Genomic DNA, 18,058 nt, shown 5'->3' with positions numbered 1-18,058 from the left:
AGAATCATGCCTCCCTCATGTTGGTCACCTAAGGATACGGTGGCTGAGTGACTGTCAGCCTTCTGCCCAAGAGTTCTCTCCAAGAAAGGAATCTTGCAAAAGCAGCCCTTGATAGTCCTTTCATTTCTGTTCTCTATCAAAGTGTAAGTATTCCTCACATTTTTGATGATCAAATAAGTAATGTGCACTCGTGGTCCTCTTCTGTTTTCCATGATTTCTTTTCACAAAAAGAGAAGCAGAAGAGCTGTGGGACTTCCATTCTGACTCCTGCCCCCTCCCTGTCTCTGGTTCTCTTTACCTCCCTCTGGGTTGATCAAGTGTTCTTCAGGTGACAGTGCCAGGGCTGCCACTTTGTGAAGCAGTGAGGGCTTGAGGACTGAAGGGCGAGGTTCCTGTTCAAATGGGGTGCTTTGGCCCCCCACCCCACCCTGCCCCGTGTCTCATGCTCCTGTTGGTTTCTCTTGCAGAGGTGGAGTTTAATGTATCAGAAGCGTTCGTGCCTCTCGCCACCCCAAATTCCAATCACTCATCCCACACTGGAAACGACTCTGACTCGGGGACTCTGGAGAGGAAGCGGCCGGCCAGCATGGCGGTGATGGAAGGGGACTTGGTGAAGAAGGAGAGGTGCGTTCAGACTGCCCAGGCAAGCAGAGTGGGTGGCAGTGAGGAAGATGGGGCCCTTGTTAGCTCCTGTGCACCCTCGACTGATCAGAGTCAGACCATTCAGGAATCAGGATGCAGGTCGCTCCAGGCACTAGTCTGATCAAGAAGTAGGGATGTGGCTTATCAGTTAACCGTGCGTGTGCGCTGCGCTTTCCGGATGGCCCGTGACACCCTCCACAGCGCCATGGCATCACACACACCTCACAAGCTCACCTAAATGCGTTGGACTGGCAGAAAAAGAGAGGAAGGAAAAACCAGTTGACAAGTAGGACTGTGGTCCATGACTGTATGTGAGAACAAGCCACATCTCACAGGGAGGTGGTGATTTTCTGTTTAAAAGAGGCACATTGTTGGTGTTACTTGGCCTCGCAGTGGAAGCCGACCACTGAACTTGGTGTTCAGCTGGAGAAATCACCTTGTTTGCCAGTTCTGGGGGGAAAATGTGGCTGTTCCAGTTTGGTAAGAGGCAGTGTGTCCACACTAGTCTCTGTGGGCAGTTTGTGAGATGGTCAAGGGTAATTGAGACTATGCCTTTTGGCTTCAGATGCCAGCTTGTCCCGTGTGTGTGATGAGATGTCCTGTATCCCAGGGCATCCTAACTGCTCGAGTGAGGAGGCCTGTGTGAAGTAACCTGCTTGTCCTGTGCCTAGGTGATAATGTCACTAGAAATAGTTGACGTTAAAACTAAACAACACGCTCTTGTACTTGTTGCCCAATCTTAAAGTTTATAGAGAGGTGTGTGGGAGTTGTCTTTTTTTTTTTTTTTTTTTTTTTTTGCAGTACTGAGGATTGAAACCAGAGATGTCCTACCACTGAACCACATCCCTGGTCCTTTTTATTTATTTTTAAATTTCTCACTAAGTTGCTGAGGCTGGCCTCAAACTTACTCAACTTCCTGAGTTGCTGGGATTAAAGGCATGTGCCACCATGCCTGGCCAGAATTCACTTTTTTTTTTTAATGTAGAAGTTTCATTACCTGAACCCTCATCCACACTTTAAAGTAGTGATTCCTGGTGAATGTTATTTTGTCTATAACAAAATTAGCTTTTCTATATTTGAAGCCACAAACTGTGGTGTTACAAGTCCTATCACGTGACACAGCTCCAGGTTACCTGCCTGGGTGGACTCTCCCTGCCAGCTGAACATGAGCTCTGACACGCTTGCATCTTTTTTTTATTTTCTGAACTGAGAAAAAGAGGTTTCAAGTTTATATACCTGCAGGCGTAAGTGGAAAGTGAGACTTCCTTCTCTCACCCTCCAGCCGCCATCTCCTTCCCAGAACTAGCTCTTTCCAGCACCCTTCCTCTGCACATCCTGCCTCTGCCTCTTCACTAGGATAGGAAGCAAGTCTCTGCCTTTGTCCCAGTGAAGAGGCTGACAGTGTGGCAGCCTTACACTGCCCACTTCAGGATCCCGCTGCCGCCTCGTTTCCCAGGCAGGTTTGAGGTGGAGTGAGGAGTAGGGAAGCAGGCCCCTCAGCATGGCTCCTCAAGGAGGCCTGCCTGTTCGCTTTCAGCCGCTCACTCACACCAGGTGGATCAAGGACTTTGATCATTCCAGGCCCTTTGGCTTTGCTCAGGTCTAGTGCTAAGTTGAATTGCTTGCTTTGGTGTTGGGGATGGCCATGTGTACAGTCCTCGTCACATCCCTGCAACTTGGGCGGCTGTTCCCATGTGTGGTTTAACACATGTGGACTGTGGGCTTCTGTCCGGTAGTCGGCTTGTGTGCTGTGCTGACTGTTTCTTCTCTCTGTAGCTTTGGTGTGAAGCTTATGGACTTCCAGGCCCACCGGCGGGGTGGCACTCTAAATAGAAAGCACATATCCCCCGCTTTCCAGCCACCGCTCCCGCCCATGGACGGCAGCACCTCGGCTCCAGCAGGCCCAGAGCCCCCTTCCCAGAGCTCTAGGGCTGAAAGCAGCTCAGGGGGTGGGACAGTCCCCTCCCCTGCGAGCATACTGGAGCAGGGGCTGAGCCCGGGTGACAGCAGGTAAGGGAGCTGATTCTGCTGGCACTGGAGGCTGGATGCCCAGCCTTCGTGCAGGTGGTGGCCTTTGGGCATGGCATTCATGTCCAAGAGTCGTTCTGGTATAGAGTGAACCAGACTTGCTCTCACTCCCCTAACTGGCAAAGGGCAGAACAAAAGACTGCAAATGGCTTGCTTCCTTCTGTTTTCAAAAGAAGGCAACGTGTGCTTGCGTTCTTTGCCATTCTGCTCTGGTGCTGTAAACTGGAGGCCATAGGCATTAGAAGTATGATGGACTGCCTTTCACCTGCGTGATGTGTAGCTGTCACTGTTCATGTGTCGTTTGCTTGTCGTCACGCAGTGTGCTAACTAGCAAGCGTTTGAGTGTAGCAAGTCTGTCAAGGTATAGTATTCCTGGCATTTATCACTCATTCTCTCATCCATTAATTCACCCAGTCAAACAGATTCCGAGACCTGAAATGTGCCTCCTAACTGGACCAGGCCTGCTAGTTAACCAGACCCTCCCCACCTTAGGATCGCCCTTGGAATCTTACGCACTGGGCCTTCCATTTCCATGGGGTTCTCTTCTCACAGATCCAACCAATCACACATCAAAAATATTTTTAAAATATTTCTTATGTTGTACTTTTTAAAAATGTAGACAATTTTCCTTGTCGTTCCTTAGACAATACAGTACAACTGTGTACACAGCATTTGCATGGCATTAGGTATTAGAAGTAATTTAGAGGTGATTTAAAGTATATGGGATGTTATAGGTAGGTTATATTCAAATACTACACATTTTTATATCGGGGATTTGAGCATCCTTGGATGTTGGTGTCTACAGGGGTTCCCAGAACTAACCCCCCTGGGATGCTGAGGGATGACTGTATTTTATACTATGTTTAGCTCTTCTAGCAGGGAACGTCTGACATCTAACTTGACTTTTACTCCCCTTAGTCCTCCAAAACCCAAGGATTCTGTATCTGCAGCTGTCCCTGCACCAGGGAGAAATAGCAGTCAAATGACCAGTGGCCAAAGCCAGGCCCAGGCAGGTGCCAGCTCCCATCAGCTCTCTGTCGGCCCAGCTCACAACGCTGCTGGTCCCAGCCCTCACACGCTGCGCCGGGGTAAGTGACCCTCTGTGCTCGTTGCCCTTGCGGAAGGCTTCAGTCCCCCCAGGTTGGTGCCAGGGTCCAGGTTGTGGGGCTTCGGGACAGATCTTTTCCTTATCTGTTATAAAATGGCAAGTAGGAAAATTAGTCATGAAAGAGAAAAAGCATTTAAGAAAAATAGGGGGAAAGTAGCAGAAAAGCAGACATTTAAGAATGTTTCCCTTAGGAGCTTCCAAGCTTAACCAGTAGAAAGCTCTTTCTCCAGAAACACTCCCAGTTTCCAGGCCTTCGCTCCCACGGGGACCCAGCACAGGGTCTGCACTGCTGAGCTCTGTGGGCTGGGAGTCACTATGCCTCTGATTTGGGGTCAGGGCTTCCTGGGTCCTGATTGACAACATGAATGGCTCCTGCCTGAGCCCCTTCAGTCCACCCAGCAACGAGGTGTCTCTTTCAAACATAGAGACCATGCCATCTCTTGGTGACGCTCACCTGTGGCCTCCTTGCCCCCTCCCTCCTGGACCCTGTTGGACTAGCCAGGACTTCTGAGCACCCCTCTTTACTCTCTTCTTTCTGCACTCCGCTCTCAGTTCCTTGGATGTGCTAAGTTCAGTCATTCCTTAGAACTTTTGCACCTGTTGTTTTTTCTTCTGGAACATTCTGTCCCATATCTCCACGTGATCCTTCTCAGGCCTCAGTTTAAAGGGTCACTTCCTCTGTGAAACCAACCTCTCTCTCTACCATATACACAAGTCATTCTCTATGATGATACTCTTTTTTAGAGCATTTTTCTCGATCTACAAGTTTCTTTGTAGCTTATTTCTAGGCCCTCTGAAGCTCCTCAAAGACCTCTTAGTGAGCTGAGTGCTCACCTGTCCCAAACTCTCCAGCATTCCCAGCCCTGTCCTGTGCTCGTCACAGAGTAGTCACAAGTGTGACTGCACGGCACACACTTGTGAGTCTGGGGGTGGAGTGCCTCTAGAGTGTGTCTAGAGAAGCTAGAGGTGATATTGTCCCCCCTTCCTGAAACATTCGGTAACATCTGGAGGCACTTTTGTGGTGATAGGTGGAGAGAGGGCTACTGTTGGCATCTTGTGGGCAGAGGGTCGGGATGGTGCTGAACACCCTGTAGAGCACCCGGCCCAGGTTGTCAGCAGTGCTGAGGTCAGAGATCATGGTCTAGAAAGGGGCCTGACTCAGTGAAGGTGCTCCTTAGCCTGATAGTCCTACAGGAGCCGCCATGCCCGCATCCTAGCAGCTAGTTTATGGATGAGCCTCACTGCAAAGTGACTTGTAGTTTTTAGTAGCTCAAAAAATAACAAGTTTATTGTAGCAGGTGCTGGTTTCATGTAGTGAGGAACATATTGCTGAGTCCATATTCTTCTTATCATCTTCTCTGTAACCAGGACTGGGAAAGTAGAATCAACACAGTTTATCATTGAACAAAACTCTATACTTAGTTGGAATGATGAGCATATAAACATCAAGAGTCCTTAGAGGAAAAAATTCTAATGCCACACAAATAGCCAGGTGTTGGTCCATTTTCTGTTGCAATAACAGAATACCCAAGGCAGGCTGCTCTGTAAAGGACAGAGGTTTATTTTGGCTCACAGTTCTGGAGGTTGGGAAGCCCAAGGACACCTTGCCAACATCTATGCAGCTTCTGGTGAGGGCCTCGTGCTGCTTCAGCTCCTGGTGGAAAGTGGAAGAGCAAGTGGGCATCTGTAGGGATCCTGTGTAGCTCACTTCTCATGCAGTAAGGGCAGTGGCGGCTCCCCCTCAGCCTCACCCTGCACGGCCACACCAAGGAGTTAAGCTCCAGCACACACACTCAGCGGGACACCCTCCAGCCATAGCACTAAGCATGTAATAATGTTGCACAGGTTATATGTGCAGGTGCAGGGGAGTTACAGCAAGACATGTGTCAGCCCCTGTGAACAGAAAGAGGCAGGTCAACAGAGAAGAACCGAGAGGAAGTCCACCACAGGCAGGAGTGGGCCGCAGCACCACACAAGGAAGTCATCTGTCCTACTCCAGGATCAGGGCCTTAGAGCAGCAAAAACAAAAACCACGCAGGAGCAGGACCTCCTGGGCCCCTGTGTGGAGGTGCGTTGACCCAGCAGAGCCAGTGTTTTCTCTTATCAGATCTGTTCTCGGCTGCTGGCTTGAGTTTAGGAACAGTGTCCAGTTCAGTGTCCATGGGGCCACATTCAGTGTCCAGGGCGGCTGCTTCTGTGTTCAGTCTGTGGTGGCTGCTTTCTGACGACACTGCTCCTGTGCTCCCCACGCTCCCTGAGGGCAGCTCCCCTGCACAGCCGTCTGCCCTGAGCTTGCCCAGCTTTGAGGGGCACCCGCCTGACCTATCCACCTCTGTACCCCACCCCAGAATGTGTGTTTGGCCAGAGTCAGTCAGCGTGGAGGGTGCTCAGGCTCAGACGTGTGTGGACCATGACCCGCCCTGGTGGCCGCAGCCCATGTCCCCACCTCCCCGGGCTCTCCTCAGGCCTTGTTGCTCCTGCTTTGTGGCTGAGCTCCTGACACGTAAACCGGGTGACTGCACGGCACACACCTCAGTGACTGGTCCAGCTGTCTGCAGGGTCCCATCCTGCTCCAGTGAGAAGCAGAGGTGGTCAGTCTGGAAGGCGGCTGCCCAGCCGGGTGAGCCCGGGGCAGGCCAGCGGCCATGGGAGGGCCTGGGAGCAGTGGGGGCGCAGAGTAGCACTACCAGAAGGTGACAAGTAATGGCCACTGCAGGCTTCCCACTGTGACGAGGTCACTTGGGGATAGTGGTGGTCACAGGAAGGAGGTATTCAGCGGGCAGTTGGGCTGCTCGCACCCGCAGGCAGTTGTGATGTGGGGAAAGGCTCTGGGGGCTCAGTTCTGGCTTTTGCCTAAAGTCGGCTAGTTGAAGGCTGCTGACCCAGAAATAAAGGTGCCGACCTCAGGGGACATCGCGAGGGTTAAGTTCGGTGAGTCCCCTGTGAGTGGAAGCACCAGGTCTGCACAGCATCGCAGACCTTGGGAGGTCTGCAGGGAGGAGGCACGTGGGGCAGCTCCTTTGTCCTTCTGAAGGCCCTCCTACCCTCAGGCCGCCTTCATGTGCACCCTTGACTTGAGCCTGCCTGCCTGGCCCCAGGGGCCTCAGCTTCCAGGCCCCGCCTCTTCCCTGGCTCTTCCCTGGCCGAGGCTCTCAGGCTTCCTGGAGGCGGTTCCACCCCGCCTCCCACATGCTCTCTGGTCTTCTGCAGGTCTTCCCCAGCCCCACCCATAGCCCTGCCACTCTGCTGTGGCGCTTCTCTCCTGAGTCGCACTGTACCCTGAAATGTCAGGAATGACTTTCATTCAATATGAATTAAGTAAATATTACTTAAAACGGAAAATTGGACCTTTTTTAAAAGTTGCTTATGGCAACCAGGGTATGACTGATATTCCAGAGATCTCTTCCTTTATAAGCTGATTAGCTTTTTTCTGTGGGAAAAGGTCTTCTGAGTTCCAGTATCAAAAATTCTAGGCTAACATAGCAGAGCAGACTTCACCCTTATCAACTCTGAATTCTGGGCTCTGTGAGCAGGGAGCAGGGACCCAAGCAGTGTAGGAAGAAGAAAGAGGATAAAGAGTCCAGGGAGTCCACTGACACGGGTGTGAATCTCTGTTCTGCCATTTACTCACTGTGTGACCTCTTATGAAATGCTTGCCCTCTCTGTTGCTCAGTGTTCTCCACTGTGAAATGGGTCTAACAGTGCTCAGATGGTGCAGGTGATGTTGGGAGAGTGACTCGTGTTCCTCTGTGTCCTTCATTTCCTTCTCCCCTTCTTGTGGGATCAGTGAGCTCTCAGCTGAAATCATGAAATGCTCAGGTCCCTGGTTTCTGCCCGCCTCTCCCGGACACCAACGAGGTTCCAGATCTGTTTTCTCCATCCCATCCTCCTCCGTGTCAAGTTCCCAGCCAGAACCTCAGCTGTCAGGAGGAGAGAGATGGCTATCACCTCTCTTGAGAGAAATAATTCTAAGGCAGCTTTTCCAGATTTATTTGTACTTTTATCTCTATTTATCCGTTAACCCAAGTTATTCTGGAATCGATAGAATTTCAGTTATTAACAGTAAGTCAAGCCCTCTGGGAGGAGACGGCTTGGGGTCAGGCCACTGTGGGGAGGGGGGCCACCATGCCGCTCCCCCACTTCTTCCCATGCTCTGGGGCACCCAGGGAGGGGCCTGGAGCAGCGTTTCCCTGGTGGTGTGGCAGCCTCTGATCTTTTTAAAATGACAGGTCACAAAGGGTCGAGTGTGTATAATGCACTTAATGTTTTTTAAATACATTTTTGGTTTTGTCATGATTTTTGATTTACCATGCAGTTGAGTTCCCACTCCCCTCCACCCCGCTTCCCCTGGCGTCACTGTCTGACGTCACCAGGGTACATTTTATCACAACTAAGGCACCAGTCTGGTTCCCAGCTGTTCATTAAACTCCAGTGACATCTGTCTCCCCATCCTGGAGGCCCAGTGCCGAATGCTCATGGTTTCCTCTGGTCTGTGGGTCTGTGTCGCTGTCTCAGTCTTCCCTTGTGTTGGTCTGACTTTGGCCACTTGAGGAGGGGTGGTCAGGCGTCTGGAAGGAAGTCCCTCCCTTGGTGTGGTCAGCTGGCCTTCTGGTGGCTGGACCGGGGCTCCAGGTCCTAGAGAGGGAGACAGAGGCACTCTCCCTCCTCCCAGCAGGCACATGAGGTCAGCACCGCTTGTCCCTGTCTCCAGGGACAAGCTCCTTGGCCTTGCTCCTTGCTGAGGTGGTGCTGGCTGTCACTCTGCTGCTATTACTAAAAGTTCTTTTTTCTCCTTTGTGCAGCAGTTAAGAAACCTGCTCCAGCGCCCCCAAAACCGGGGAACCCGCCTCCTGGCCATCACGGGGGCCCGAGTGCTCCAGGAGCGTCTCAGCTTCCACCCAGCCTGTCACCAAAGCCATCCGCTCGAAGTCCGTCTCCTCCCCCACAGCACACAGGCCCAGCCCCAGGCCAGCCCTCGGCCACCTCCCAGCTCTCTGCACCCCGGAGGTACTCCAGCAGCCTGTCTCCAATACAAGCACCCAGCCACCCGCCGCCACAGCCGCCCACCCAGGCCACGCCGCAGGGGCACAGCAAACCGAGCGGCCAGGGCCCACCCACCTCCATGACACTGCCCAGTGAGCACGGACTCGAGCAGCCACCCCACACCCCTCCTCAGACGCCAACACCCCCCAGTACTCCACCCCTAGGAAAGCAGAACTCCAACCTGCCAGCTGCTCAGACCCAGGTGGTGAGTAACCCTGAGGCTTCGCAGACACATGCTGGAACCCTGCCGAGACCCAGGCCAGTACCAAAGCCGAGGAACCGACCCAGCATGCCCCCGCCCCCCCATCCTCCTGGCGCCCACTCTGCCGGGGACAGCAGCCTCAGCAGCGCAGCACCAACAGCTTCCAAAATAGTGACAGGTAAGTAGGAGTCACTCTCCCCTGCCAACCATGCTGGCCCCCAGCCAGGTGCCGTTGAGGTTTTATTGGCACACAGCCACGCCCAGCAGTCACATCTGGTCTCTGGCTGCTTTTGTGCTAGAACAGCAGAGTGGTGTGGTCGTGGCAGGTCACGTGACCTGCAAAACTGAAATCCACAGCCTGGCCTTGAAGTTGGTTCAAGATTTCTAGTTGTATTACATATGTCAAACCTATCTCCATTTGCATGTTTCTAAATGTGATGACTTTTAATCCAGGTGGATCATTTCTTAGTAAAGACATTCATAGTGAATGAAGAATTTCAGGTATAACTTTAAAAATCCTGATCTTGCCAAGTTGAATGTGCTGGAAGGCAGGTCTCAGAGCCTGATCCTAGCAGAGTGCCACCTTCCAGTGGCACAAGAGGGAAGAACTGAGATTCCCTGCAGCCCCAGTGCCAGCCTGTTTTGAGAGGGGATGGTTGTGTGAGTGGAGCAGACCCCTAATGGGATCTCTTGCAGGAACTCTAGAACACAACCATTTTCTTTAATCATATTAAAAACCATTTTCATCTCAGATACTCAAATTCAATATTTAATTTTAAGTATGAATAGATTTTTAGTGTTTTAAAAATGGCATTAGTAGCTCCACATCAATTCTTCTAGCTGTAGATTATTCAAATGGAGGCTTTTTTGGAGAAGCCACTGAAATATTCCTCTGGGCTCTCCAACCATCCCAGGTGGCTTCTCAGTGGAAAATGAGCCAACAGTGCACCCAAAATGGGGACCCAAGATGATAAGGTTAACCAACTTCAAATAATCTGTCAATAGCTTTATTTCCCCCCAGGAATGTGATGCCTCGTTTGCACATGTTATCAATGGTTAATGACTTTTCTTATGACACCAGTGTTATTTTGAAAACCACAAAGCCACAATGGTTTGTTTGCTTGTTTGTTTCCCAATAGATGTCCTTCCTAGTGCCCTCACAGGTGGGGAAAGTGTCCAGGACTAAGGTCTGTACCCCCCAAGCAGCTTGACCGCAGCTCCAATGCTCCTGCTAAGCCATGTTTCGTGTATGTGCTTTGGACTTTGTGCTCCAGAGTGGCCCTTGACCCGCGCTATGGCAGTCAGCAGGCCGTCCGTGCCATAGCATGTGGACATTCCTCTGGTGTTTATCAGAAGCACTTTGAGCTGCAGTGCTCCAAATCCGGGCGTAGATGTCAGTAGAGGGAGAGCTGCTTTCAAGCTGTTCACGGAGGATGCTAAAACTTGTCTTTCCTGTTGGTAACACAGCCCGATGCTCTGCCCAGTGCAGTTGGCCTCCAGTGCAGTTGGCCTCCCACTGATTGACTCATCAGCATCCAACCAAGAGGACTCAAGTGACAACGGCACAAAAACTTGTGTCCCTTAAGTCCTAGCTTTATTTTATTTTTATTTTATTTTTTTCAATCTTAAGTGCAATCTTAACTGCATGGAGCTTCTTAATTGATGTCTGAAATTCTCACGACCAGGGGGGAAAACCAGTCTTCCCCCAAGATCCTTTACTGAATTCCTTGGAATCCCTTTGTAATCCAGCATGCCTACATTTTGCTTTCTTAAACCACAATGAGCTTTTTAAAAGGCGCTGTGAACCTGCCCTTGAACCCACATTTGCTCAGCAGAAGCCTCTCATTAAGAGTGTGATTGCCTTCATCACAGCCAGAAGCATTTTATGGGCCATGCAGTAAGAGCACCCCAGCTTCTGCTCGAGCAAGACTCCTATAGGCAGCACAAGGGAAGGCTAGAGTGTGACTGAAAACACGGGGGAGCCACAGGCCCGAGCCCACCTTCCTTATTACCTGGTGACTGACCTGAGTCTGGGAGTGCCCAGTGGGTGTGGAAATCGTTTACAGTGTAAAGTAACTGAGCCATAATCACTGTTTAAGGATTAACACTTTTGTACTTGTGGCACACCAACATTTTATTTCTAGATCTTTTGTTTTTATTTAGATGGAAGACTACAAACCAGAATTCCATGTCTCCTTTAATAGGGTTCTTACCTGGGTTGTGTTTATGCCAGAAGGTTGTTCTGTTGATCAGCTACAACACTGCAATTCACTGTGCTTTGTAATTATTAGGCAAAATTTCCTACTTAAAAGTAACTTTTCCATAAGATATTAGCTAAATATTTAAAAGCCAGTCTATGCTGTGAGTTCTCCTAACACAAGACTCCAGGTCACCACAATTGTCTTTGTATTACAGAATTAACCTTTAACATCTTACAATCCTCTGGATGCCCTTGGATGTACACAGAGAGCCAGCAGTTAGAGTCCAGGAGCCCACAGGGGTTGGCTTGCCTATTAGTGATTCTCGAACATAGCACTGGGCTTTTACAGAAGGTAGTAACTTCCTTGAGCAGGGTCCTGTACCATGGCATCTTGTTTTCACTTGGAAAACTTCAGATGGACAATTTCCTGAAAATAGGCCCTTCATTTAGAGTATTTCATCTCAAAGAGCTGATACGAGGATTCTGGGATCAAGGTCAGCTCTCCGGGGATCACTGCTGCCATGCAGGCTTGGTGGCCAGTGCCTGGCAGCTCAGCACAGAGCAGAGCTCTGGAGAATGGAGGATCAGTAGGGTTTTAACTTCCCAAGGGAACAGTGTTCATCTTGCTGTGTTTAATAAGTTTTAGCAAAGAGTATTCTAATTTAAACATTTCATTAAATAATTTAGATGTATGACCTGCCATATTCAGTCAGAACTGAAATTGGAATATGTAATGGTAAGGAAAAGGCACCTGATTGGCCAAAGCATTTTTGCTGCTGTCTGATCATATTTGTGCACTAATGCCTGTTACTAACCAGTCTCCCTAACCCTGCCTGCTTGCACCCCTACTAATAGTGCATGCACTAAGGAGGGCGGCTTGTCCATGCTTGCTGTGAGTCATCCTGAGTACTAAATGTGTGCACAGATGTGGATCAGGTGCCACAGGGCCGGCCTCATGACTTCTGTGACTTCTATTCTTTCCTCTATTGAACAGGCTTGAGGTGTAGTAGAAACAACATACACTGCACCGTCAAGCATACCTGACTTAGCATTTTAGCTCTCTGTTACACTGGGCAGGGGACAACCTGGTTGACCTCGGAAGTGGTGACACCTGGTAGAACTGATGACACCTGGTAGAACTTATTCTCGGTGAAATAGGAAGCACCTGTTACAGTTCATAACACACAGGGTCAAATCCATGGCAGTTGTTTATTACATTTATCTAAACGAAAATGTTTTAGATCAAAGTTACATATTAGATGGATTCCTAAGTCAACGTTTATAGAACTTACATGCCTAGACCCAGCCTTCTAGGACCCAGAGCCAGGAGGTCAGGAGCAGGGCTCCTGTGTCCATATTTCAATTTCATGCACCACTTGGTTTTCCTATTAGTGTTTTTGTGGGTTAGAAAGACAATACCCTGCAGGAGAAGACATTTCCTACTGTAGGGAGAGGAGTTAGGAGAATACCCAGGGTCACAATGACGGAGTCACTCTCAAATGCCCATAATACTGGACAGTTTGCTGGCTCTCCAAGCGTCCTCTTTTAAAAATCAAACTCTTTATATTGTGAAATAATACATTCTTTAAAAATAGTATGGATATAAAAAGAAATTTTGAGAAATAGAAATAATAAGAACTTACAGTTCTCTAATTGGGGAAGCCTATTTTTATTCTACTTTTTAAAAATTCTGGTTTTTCTGAAGGCAAGGAGGTGTGTGGTGACAATTATTTTGACGTATACAGATTTTAATCCTGTGTTATTTTATTTTACATCTGTGGTCTTTGCCATCTATGTTAGATGACAGCATAATATTTCATCTAGCAGATGGATCAGTACTAAGTGGCTTGTTCTTCTATTGGCAGTTTACTTTTAACAAGTAGATGAGAGAAATCGTGTCAAGTTAAGTATCCAGTGAGACTTGAGCAGAACCTCTCCTAGAATAATAAAAAGCTGAGTCAGTGTCTTTCATGGATAAGGATATTGCTTGTAGTCTTAAGGGTGGTGAGGCCTAGAAGGCAGCCGTGCCTGTGGTCCCTGGGTCAGAGCTGAAGGATGGACAGTGGTGGTAGGGCTTGTCCACTCTGCAGCTGAGCCGGAAACTCTTCATTTCAAGAGTGGATTTGGATCCACTTGCTCTCAGATGACCTTGCCCTCTTGAAAGATAGATTTATGACCAAAAGCACGCACTCAAAATCGCAAGGGTGACCGACTGTCCTAGAATCATACCCTAAGTATCAGGTTGCCAGTATAGGCCCTCAGAGGGCCTGCTTCCTGGAGGGAGACACTCAGGTCAGGAGGACCTGGGCTACGTGTGTCAGAGGCCCAAACCCAGGATGAACCATCTCCATTCTGCCTTTGGGCTGAGTCTGGTTACTGGGAGTCTCTTTTCCAGTTTCTTGGTGGTCGTTAGCATCTGTTGTGAACTTAATTCCAAGCAATATGCACAAAGACCAGCCCTTCTTGGAATGCAGATGGTGTATATATTCATAGGCGGAGGGTTGGAGAGACTTGGATTCTTTCATTTGTCTTTAAAATAATTTTTTCTCCTTTTTATTACAATGCACCAGAAAGTTTAAGACTGAAGCCATTAGCTCCTCAGGTGACGTCTTCTTTTTCAGGATCCTCACCGAAGAGCTCCCACACTCCCTTAGGGAGGAGAAAAAGCATTATGTAGATCATAGCCAGACTCTAGCCACGTGGCTTCAATCCCTTCAGACCTGCACTCTCCCATCCCCTGGGACAAGGAGCAGAGCCCTTGAGCGGCTGTCTGCCTCCCCTCTCTCCCCAGTGGAGTGGTGAGGGTTGATTGGCAGGGTGCATGGGGAGCACTTAGCAAGTCCAGTGAGTCCTCACGACCGGCGTACTCCCTCTCAGAATCCTCGCTGCACACATTGCCTCCCTCCTTCCTCCTTGTTGTGTGCAAACAGACCCACTGTTTGCTTTCACAAAATGATACACGGAAGAATGAGAAAGGGGCTTGGGGAGCCGGGGGGACGGACAGGAGCAGGTTGAGGGATTTCCCTAGGCCCTACTACACATTTTCCCCCGGATATAGAATTGTCTTCATTATAAATAGAAAAATTCAGAGAAGTAAAAATGGAGATGTTGTCCATGATGTGTGAGGTCTTATATGTAAATATAGATGTTAACAAGTAGAAACCCAGTCCGTATGTACAGGGTCTTTGCCTCACGCATGCCCCCCAGGTTCCTTGTCAGCTCTGGGGGCTGAGAGGAAACACTGCTGCTTGGCACCATCTGTATTGTTGGGTCGGGACGACAGGGAAAGGGTTTACAATTTCCAGTGGTTTTTTTGTTCCACTGTTGCCTTGAGTCCTGGCTACAGTTGCCTAAGGACATTTAAGAAGGGAGAGTTGGTCACACAGGGTGACTCTTCCATGCAGCCATCCAAGTGTCCAACCACGATGTGTGAAGTCTGCTGTTTGTCAGTGGTGCTTCTAGGTACTGAGGATGTACTGTGAACAAGACAGATGTGCACTCTGTCCTGTTGACTTCCATTCTGCTGAGGACCATTCTGAGACATCCTCAGTTCTGTGCACACAGGCTGCTTCTGACGGTGCCATTGTACAGAGCGCCTCAGCCCAGTGCAGTGGGATTTATAGTTATCTTAAGACCTAAATTGTCTGAAATGACATTGAGCGCTTGAATTCTTTAACACCCAGGCTCCTCCATAAATCTAGGAATTTGAGTTGTGATGCACAGCAAACCCTGAGGGACAAGTCTGCCAACCCTCCTAGAAGTCACTGTGAGGAAAGGGGTGCCCCAGGGAGAACTATAGGGACAGGAGTGTGGAAGGGGTTGGGGACAGGGGTGAGTCTCAGGGCAGTGAGAAGGTACACCAGCATTTGCCTGCTGTGTCTGCGTGGATGAGGAGCGGGGGAGACAGAGACACTATCAGAAACAGCTCCAGCAGGGGCAGCCGGTGCCAAGAGCAGGGAGAGCCGTCTTCAGCCCACCTGGGAAGTGCTCCAGCAAGCCCACCTTCCATGTGGTTCCCTCCCCGCACCCTCCAGGACAGCTCTAACCTGCCAAAGTAAAATCACAACATAGCCAAACATTTCTCTTCCCTCAAATACCTAACAGAGCTTTTCTCATAATTTGCTAGAGCTCACCTCTACCTGACACGGAACCTTAGGGTTGGGCCCCCCACTTGTCCACAGGCTTCATTAACACCGTGTCTGTATTGTTCACTGTTGTGTCCTCAGCAGGTAGAACATGGCATGTGGTCAGCGCTCAGTAAATATTTAGTATTTGTTCATGAATGAATGAATTTAGGACCCACTAACCTCTCTGGGAAGAGAGCTGTGGTGGATGAAGGTGTCTTACCAGCATGAGCATGAGGGACAGTGGCTTGAGAACCATATATTTTCCATCTTACTAAAAGGAATTCTGGGGCTGGGAACTTGTATAACTCATGGTAGAGCACTTGCCCGGCATGTATGAGGCCCAGGGTTGCATCCCCAGCACTGGAGAGCAGGGGAGGGGAGGGGGGATCAACTAAAAGAATTTCAGCCAACATAATAAGACATGAAAAGGGAATTTGATATATAAGTATTAGAGAAAACTAATATTTATAGGAGATTTGGTAGTCTACTTCAGTTATTGTCAACCAGGGATGATTGGGCCCCCAGCAGACACTTGACAGTGTCTGGAGACTGTCAAGACAGTCACCCTAGGGGAAAAGAGCCATCTAGCATTTAATAAAGTAAAGTCCATGGATTCTGCTCAATATCCTATAATGCACAGGACAGCCCCACAACCCAAATAATTCAACCCCAAATTTTGCTAGCCCAAGGTTGAGGTCATAGCATTGGTAACAGGAGGAATCCCTGCTGATAGGAGATTTCATCTAGTGCATCAGAGGCCTTGATAAGGAAGAGGTTTCCTTTCTTCAGTCAAAAATCCTCTGAGGGCTGCCCAGGCTCACAAGAAGGAACACCAGAGGGGATTGTGCCATGAGGGCCACTTTCTGGGATCTCCAAGGCTTGACTCAACTTCTCAGGGCTGCTGAGGTCTCTAGCAGGGGACTGTGTGCATGGGCTGACTCACCTTCCCAGCCTCGTCCCCGGGGCTCCCACACGTCGCCCCTCGTTGATACCATGTCTCCTTGTGTTTTCTGTCCAGACACCAATTCTAGGGCTTCAGAACCGCTTCGCAGCATCTTTTCTGAAATGCACTCAGACTCCGCAAACAAAGACCTGCCCGGCCACATTCTGCTGGATATAGACAATGACACGGAAAGTACCGCCTTGTGAAGAAAGCCGCTCCCAGCCGTCCCCCCCACCCTGTGGGCCGGAACCAGGCTGGGCAGACCAGACAGTGAATAGCTTTCAGTGGAGGAGAAAGGTCCTCCCACGCAGGACCTGGCCTTTTGCACAGCCCAAGGAGAGCGTGGAGGCCCACACTTCAAAGCTGCATGACCTGGGTCTTGAAGAAGTTGGCTTTCTTTACCTGGGAGGGCAACCATGGCAAAAAGTCAAAAGCAAAGAAGAACCAGGAGAGGACCAGCCTTCCTGCCGAGCAGTGCATAGGAAGCTTTGGCCACTGCTGTGAACGCAGGTGGCACCCACAGCAGCTCGGAGCGAACGAGAAGCAACGCGCCGTCTATTTAATAAAACCCTCAGCCATGCAGGTCAGTGCTGCTTGCTACTGGGGCGCTCACCCTCATGTACCAGGAGGGAGCCCCTCCTGCAGACTTGCTGCAGAACCGTTTTGTATTAAGTCTGGTCTGTGTCTTCCCAGTCCCCTCAGAACCGTGAGCATCGATGGTGACTGCTGGATCTGTCACCTCATCAAACTGGACGTGACTTGTGCCTTGTCAGATTGCCAGAATGTAGAGAAATGTACTGTCTTTTTTTTTTTTTTTTTTTAAACAATGTAATTGCTCCTTGATAAGGACCGAACATTATTCTAGTTTCATGTTTAATTTGAATTAAATATATTCTGTGGTTTATATGAAAATTTGATAATTCTTGGACGCAGACTAGAGTGTGTGTGTGTTTGTGTGTGTGTATACGTACACACGTGGGTGCATATTGTCACTTAGCCAAGTAGAATTGCTGATGGGTCATCTTAGGAGGTCCAATTGTAACTCAAAGCACTTGAAAAAATAGAGTGAAGTCGCTGCAGTGAAAAAGGCCACCAGGTTCCCCCAGACCTCCAGGCTGAGTGTCTTGTGGCTCAGGCTGCTCTCGGGGTCTCACCAGTCCCCATCCCCTTTCTTGTCCCTCGAGGGACATAGACTAGGGGTGCTCACTCTCAGAGACTTGGCCTCCACAGGGCCAGGAAGTACATCAGCAGCTTTAACTGCCACAGGAGTCCCCCTTTCAGGGACTGGGATGCCTTCTTGCCCTGCCACGTCTTTCCCAGGATTGAAACCCTTGAGAAGAGCAGGTGGGGAGTTGGAGCCAAATGAGGCTGTAGTCTGGACCACTGTTCTCATGAAGACCCCTCCCCAGGGCCACATATGCACAAAGGGGGACACACTGCTAGGGCCATCCATTGTTGGAACTGTCAGCTGGGAGTGTCAGTGGCCTGTCCCTGGCTTGGGAGACACTGAATTTCCTTTTATCATGAACTTAAACCTGGCTTGACAGGAGCAACCGCAGCTTTCTCTTCCTCTGAGTTCCCAGTGCCCCCAGAGCACTCTCCACACTTAATTGCATTGAAAATCTGCACCTGTGACCCCCCCATATGTTAAGTTTCTGTCTGCTCCAGACGCACTCTTCCTTCCTCCCCCTTAGCTATAGAACAAACGCTGCCTAGGAGGATTCTGTGCAGGCTGGGGCTCAGTGTCCAGCCCCTTCTCCACGGC

At 49.7% G+C, this 18,058-nt stretch overlaps 1 protein-coding gene across 11 annotated transcripts in view; it reads left to right on the top strand.

The window, feature by feature from the left end:
• Arhgap17 (Rho GTPase activating protein 17) overlaps nucleotides 1-17,187 on the top strand; it is an 84,348-nt gene extending 67,161 nt beyond the window's left edge. For 2 of the 11 annotated variants that reach the window (XM_077802402.1, XM_077802406.1), the window contains exons 16-21: nucleotides 468-624; nucleotides 2,419-2,652; nucleotides 3,589-3,758; nucleotides 8,581-9,201; nucleotides 10,163-10,186; nucleotides 16,369-17,187. In XM_077802402.1, coding sequence (XP_077658528.1) covers nucleotides 468-624; nucleotides 2,419-2,652; nucleotides 3,589-3,758; nucleotides 8,581-9,201; nucleotides 10,163-10,186; nucleotides 16,369-16,499 — 1,337 coding nt within the window. In that variant the 3' untranslated portion in view covers nucleotides 16,500-17,187. Of the gene's footprint in view, nucleotides 1-467; nucleotides 625-2,418; nucleotides 2,653-3,588; nucleotides 3,759-8,580; nucleotides 9,202-10,162; nucleotides 10,271-11,910; nucleotides 11,960-16,368 lie in introns of all 11 variants that reach the window. The other 9 variants (XR_013344277.1, XM_026392068.2, XR_013344278.1 and 6 more) reach the window with 9 other exon arrangements.
• The last annotated feature ends 871 nt before the right edge of the window (nucleotides 17,188-18,058 follow it).

Source organism: Urocitellus parryii, chromosome 9 (genome assembly GCF_045843805.1).
Source record: "Urocitellus parryii isolate mUroPar1 chromosome 9, mUroPar1.hap1, whole genome shotgun sequence".
Classification (NCBI taxonomy): Eukaryota; Metazoa; Chordata; class Mammalia; order Rodentia; family Sciuridae; genus Urocitellus; species Urocitellus parryii.
The sequence above is the reverse complement of the archived record's forward strand: the minus strand, read 5'-3'. Positions and strand labels throughout refer to the sequence as shown.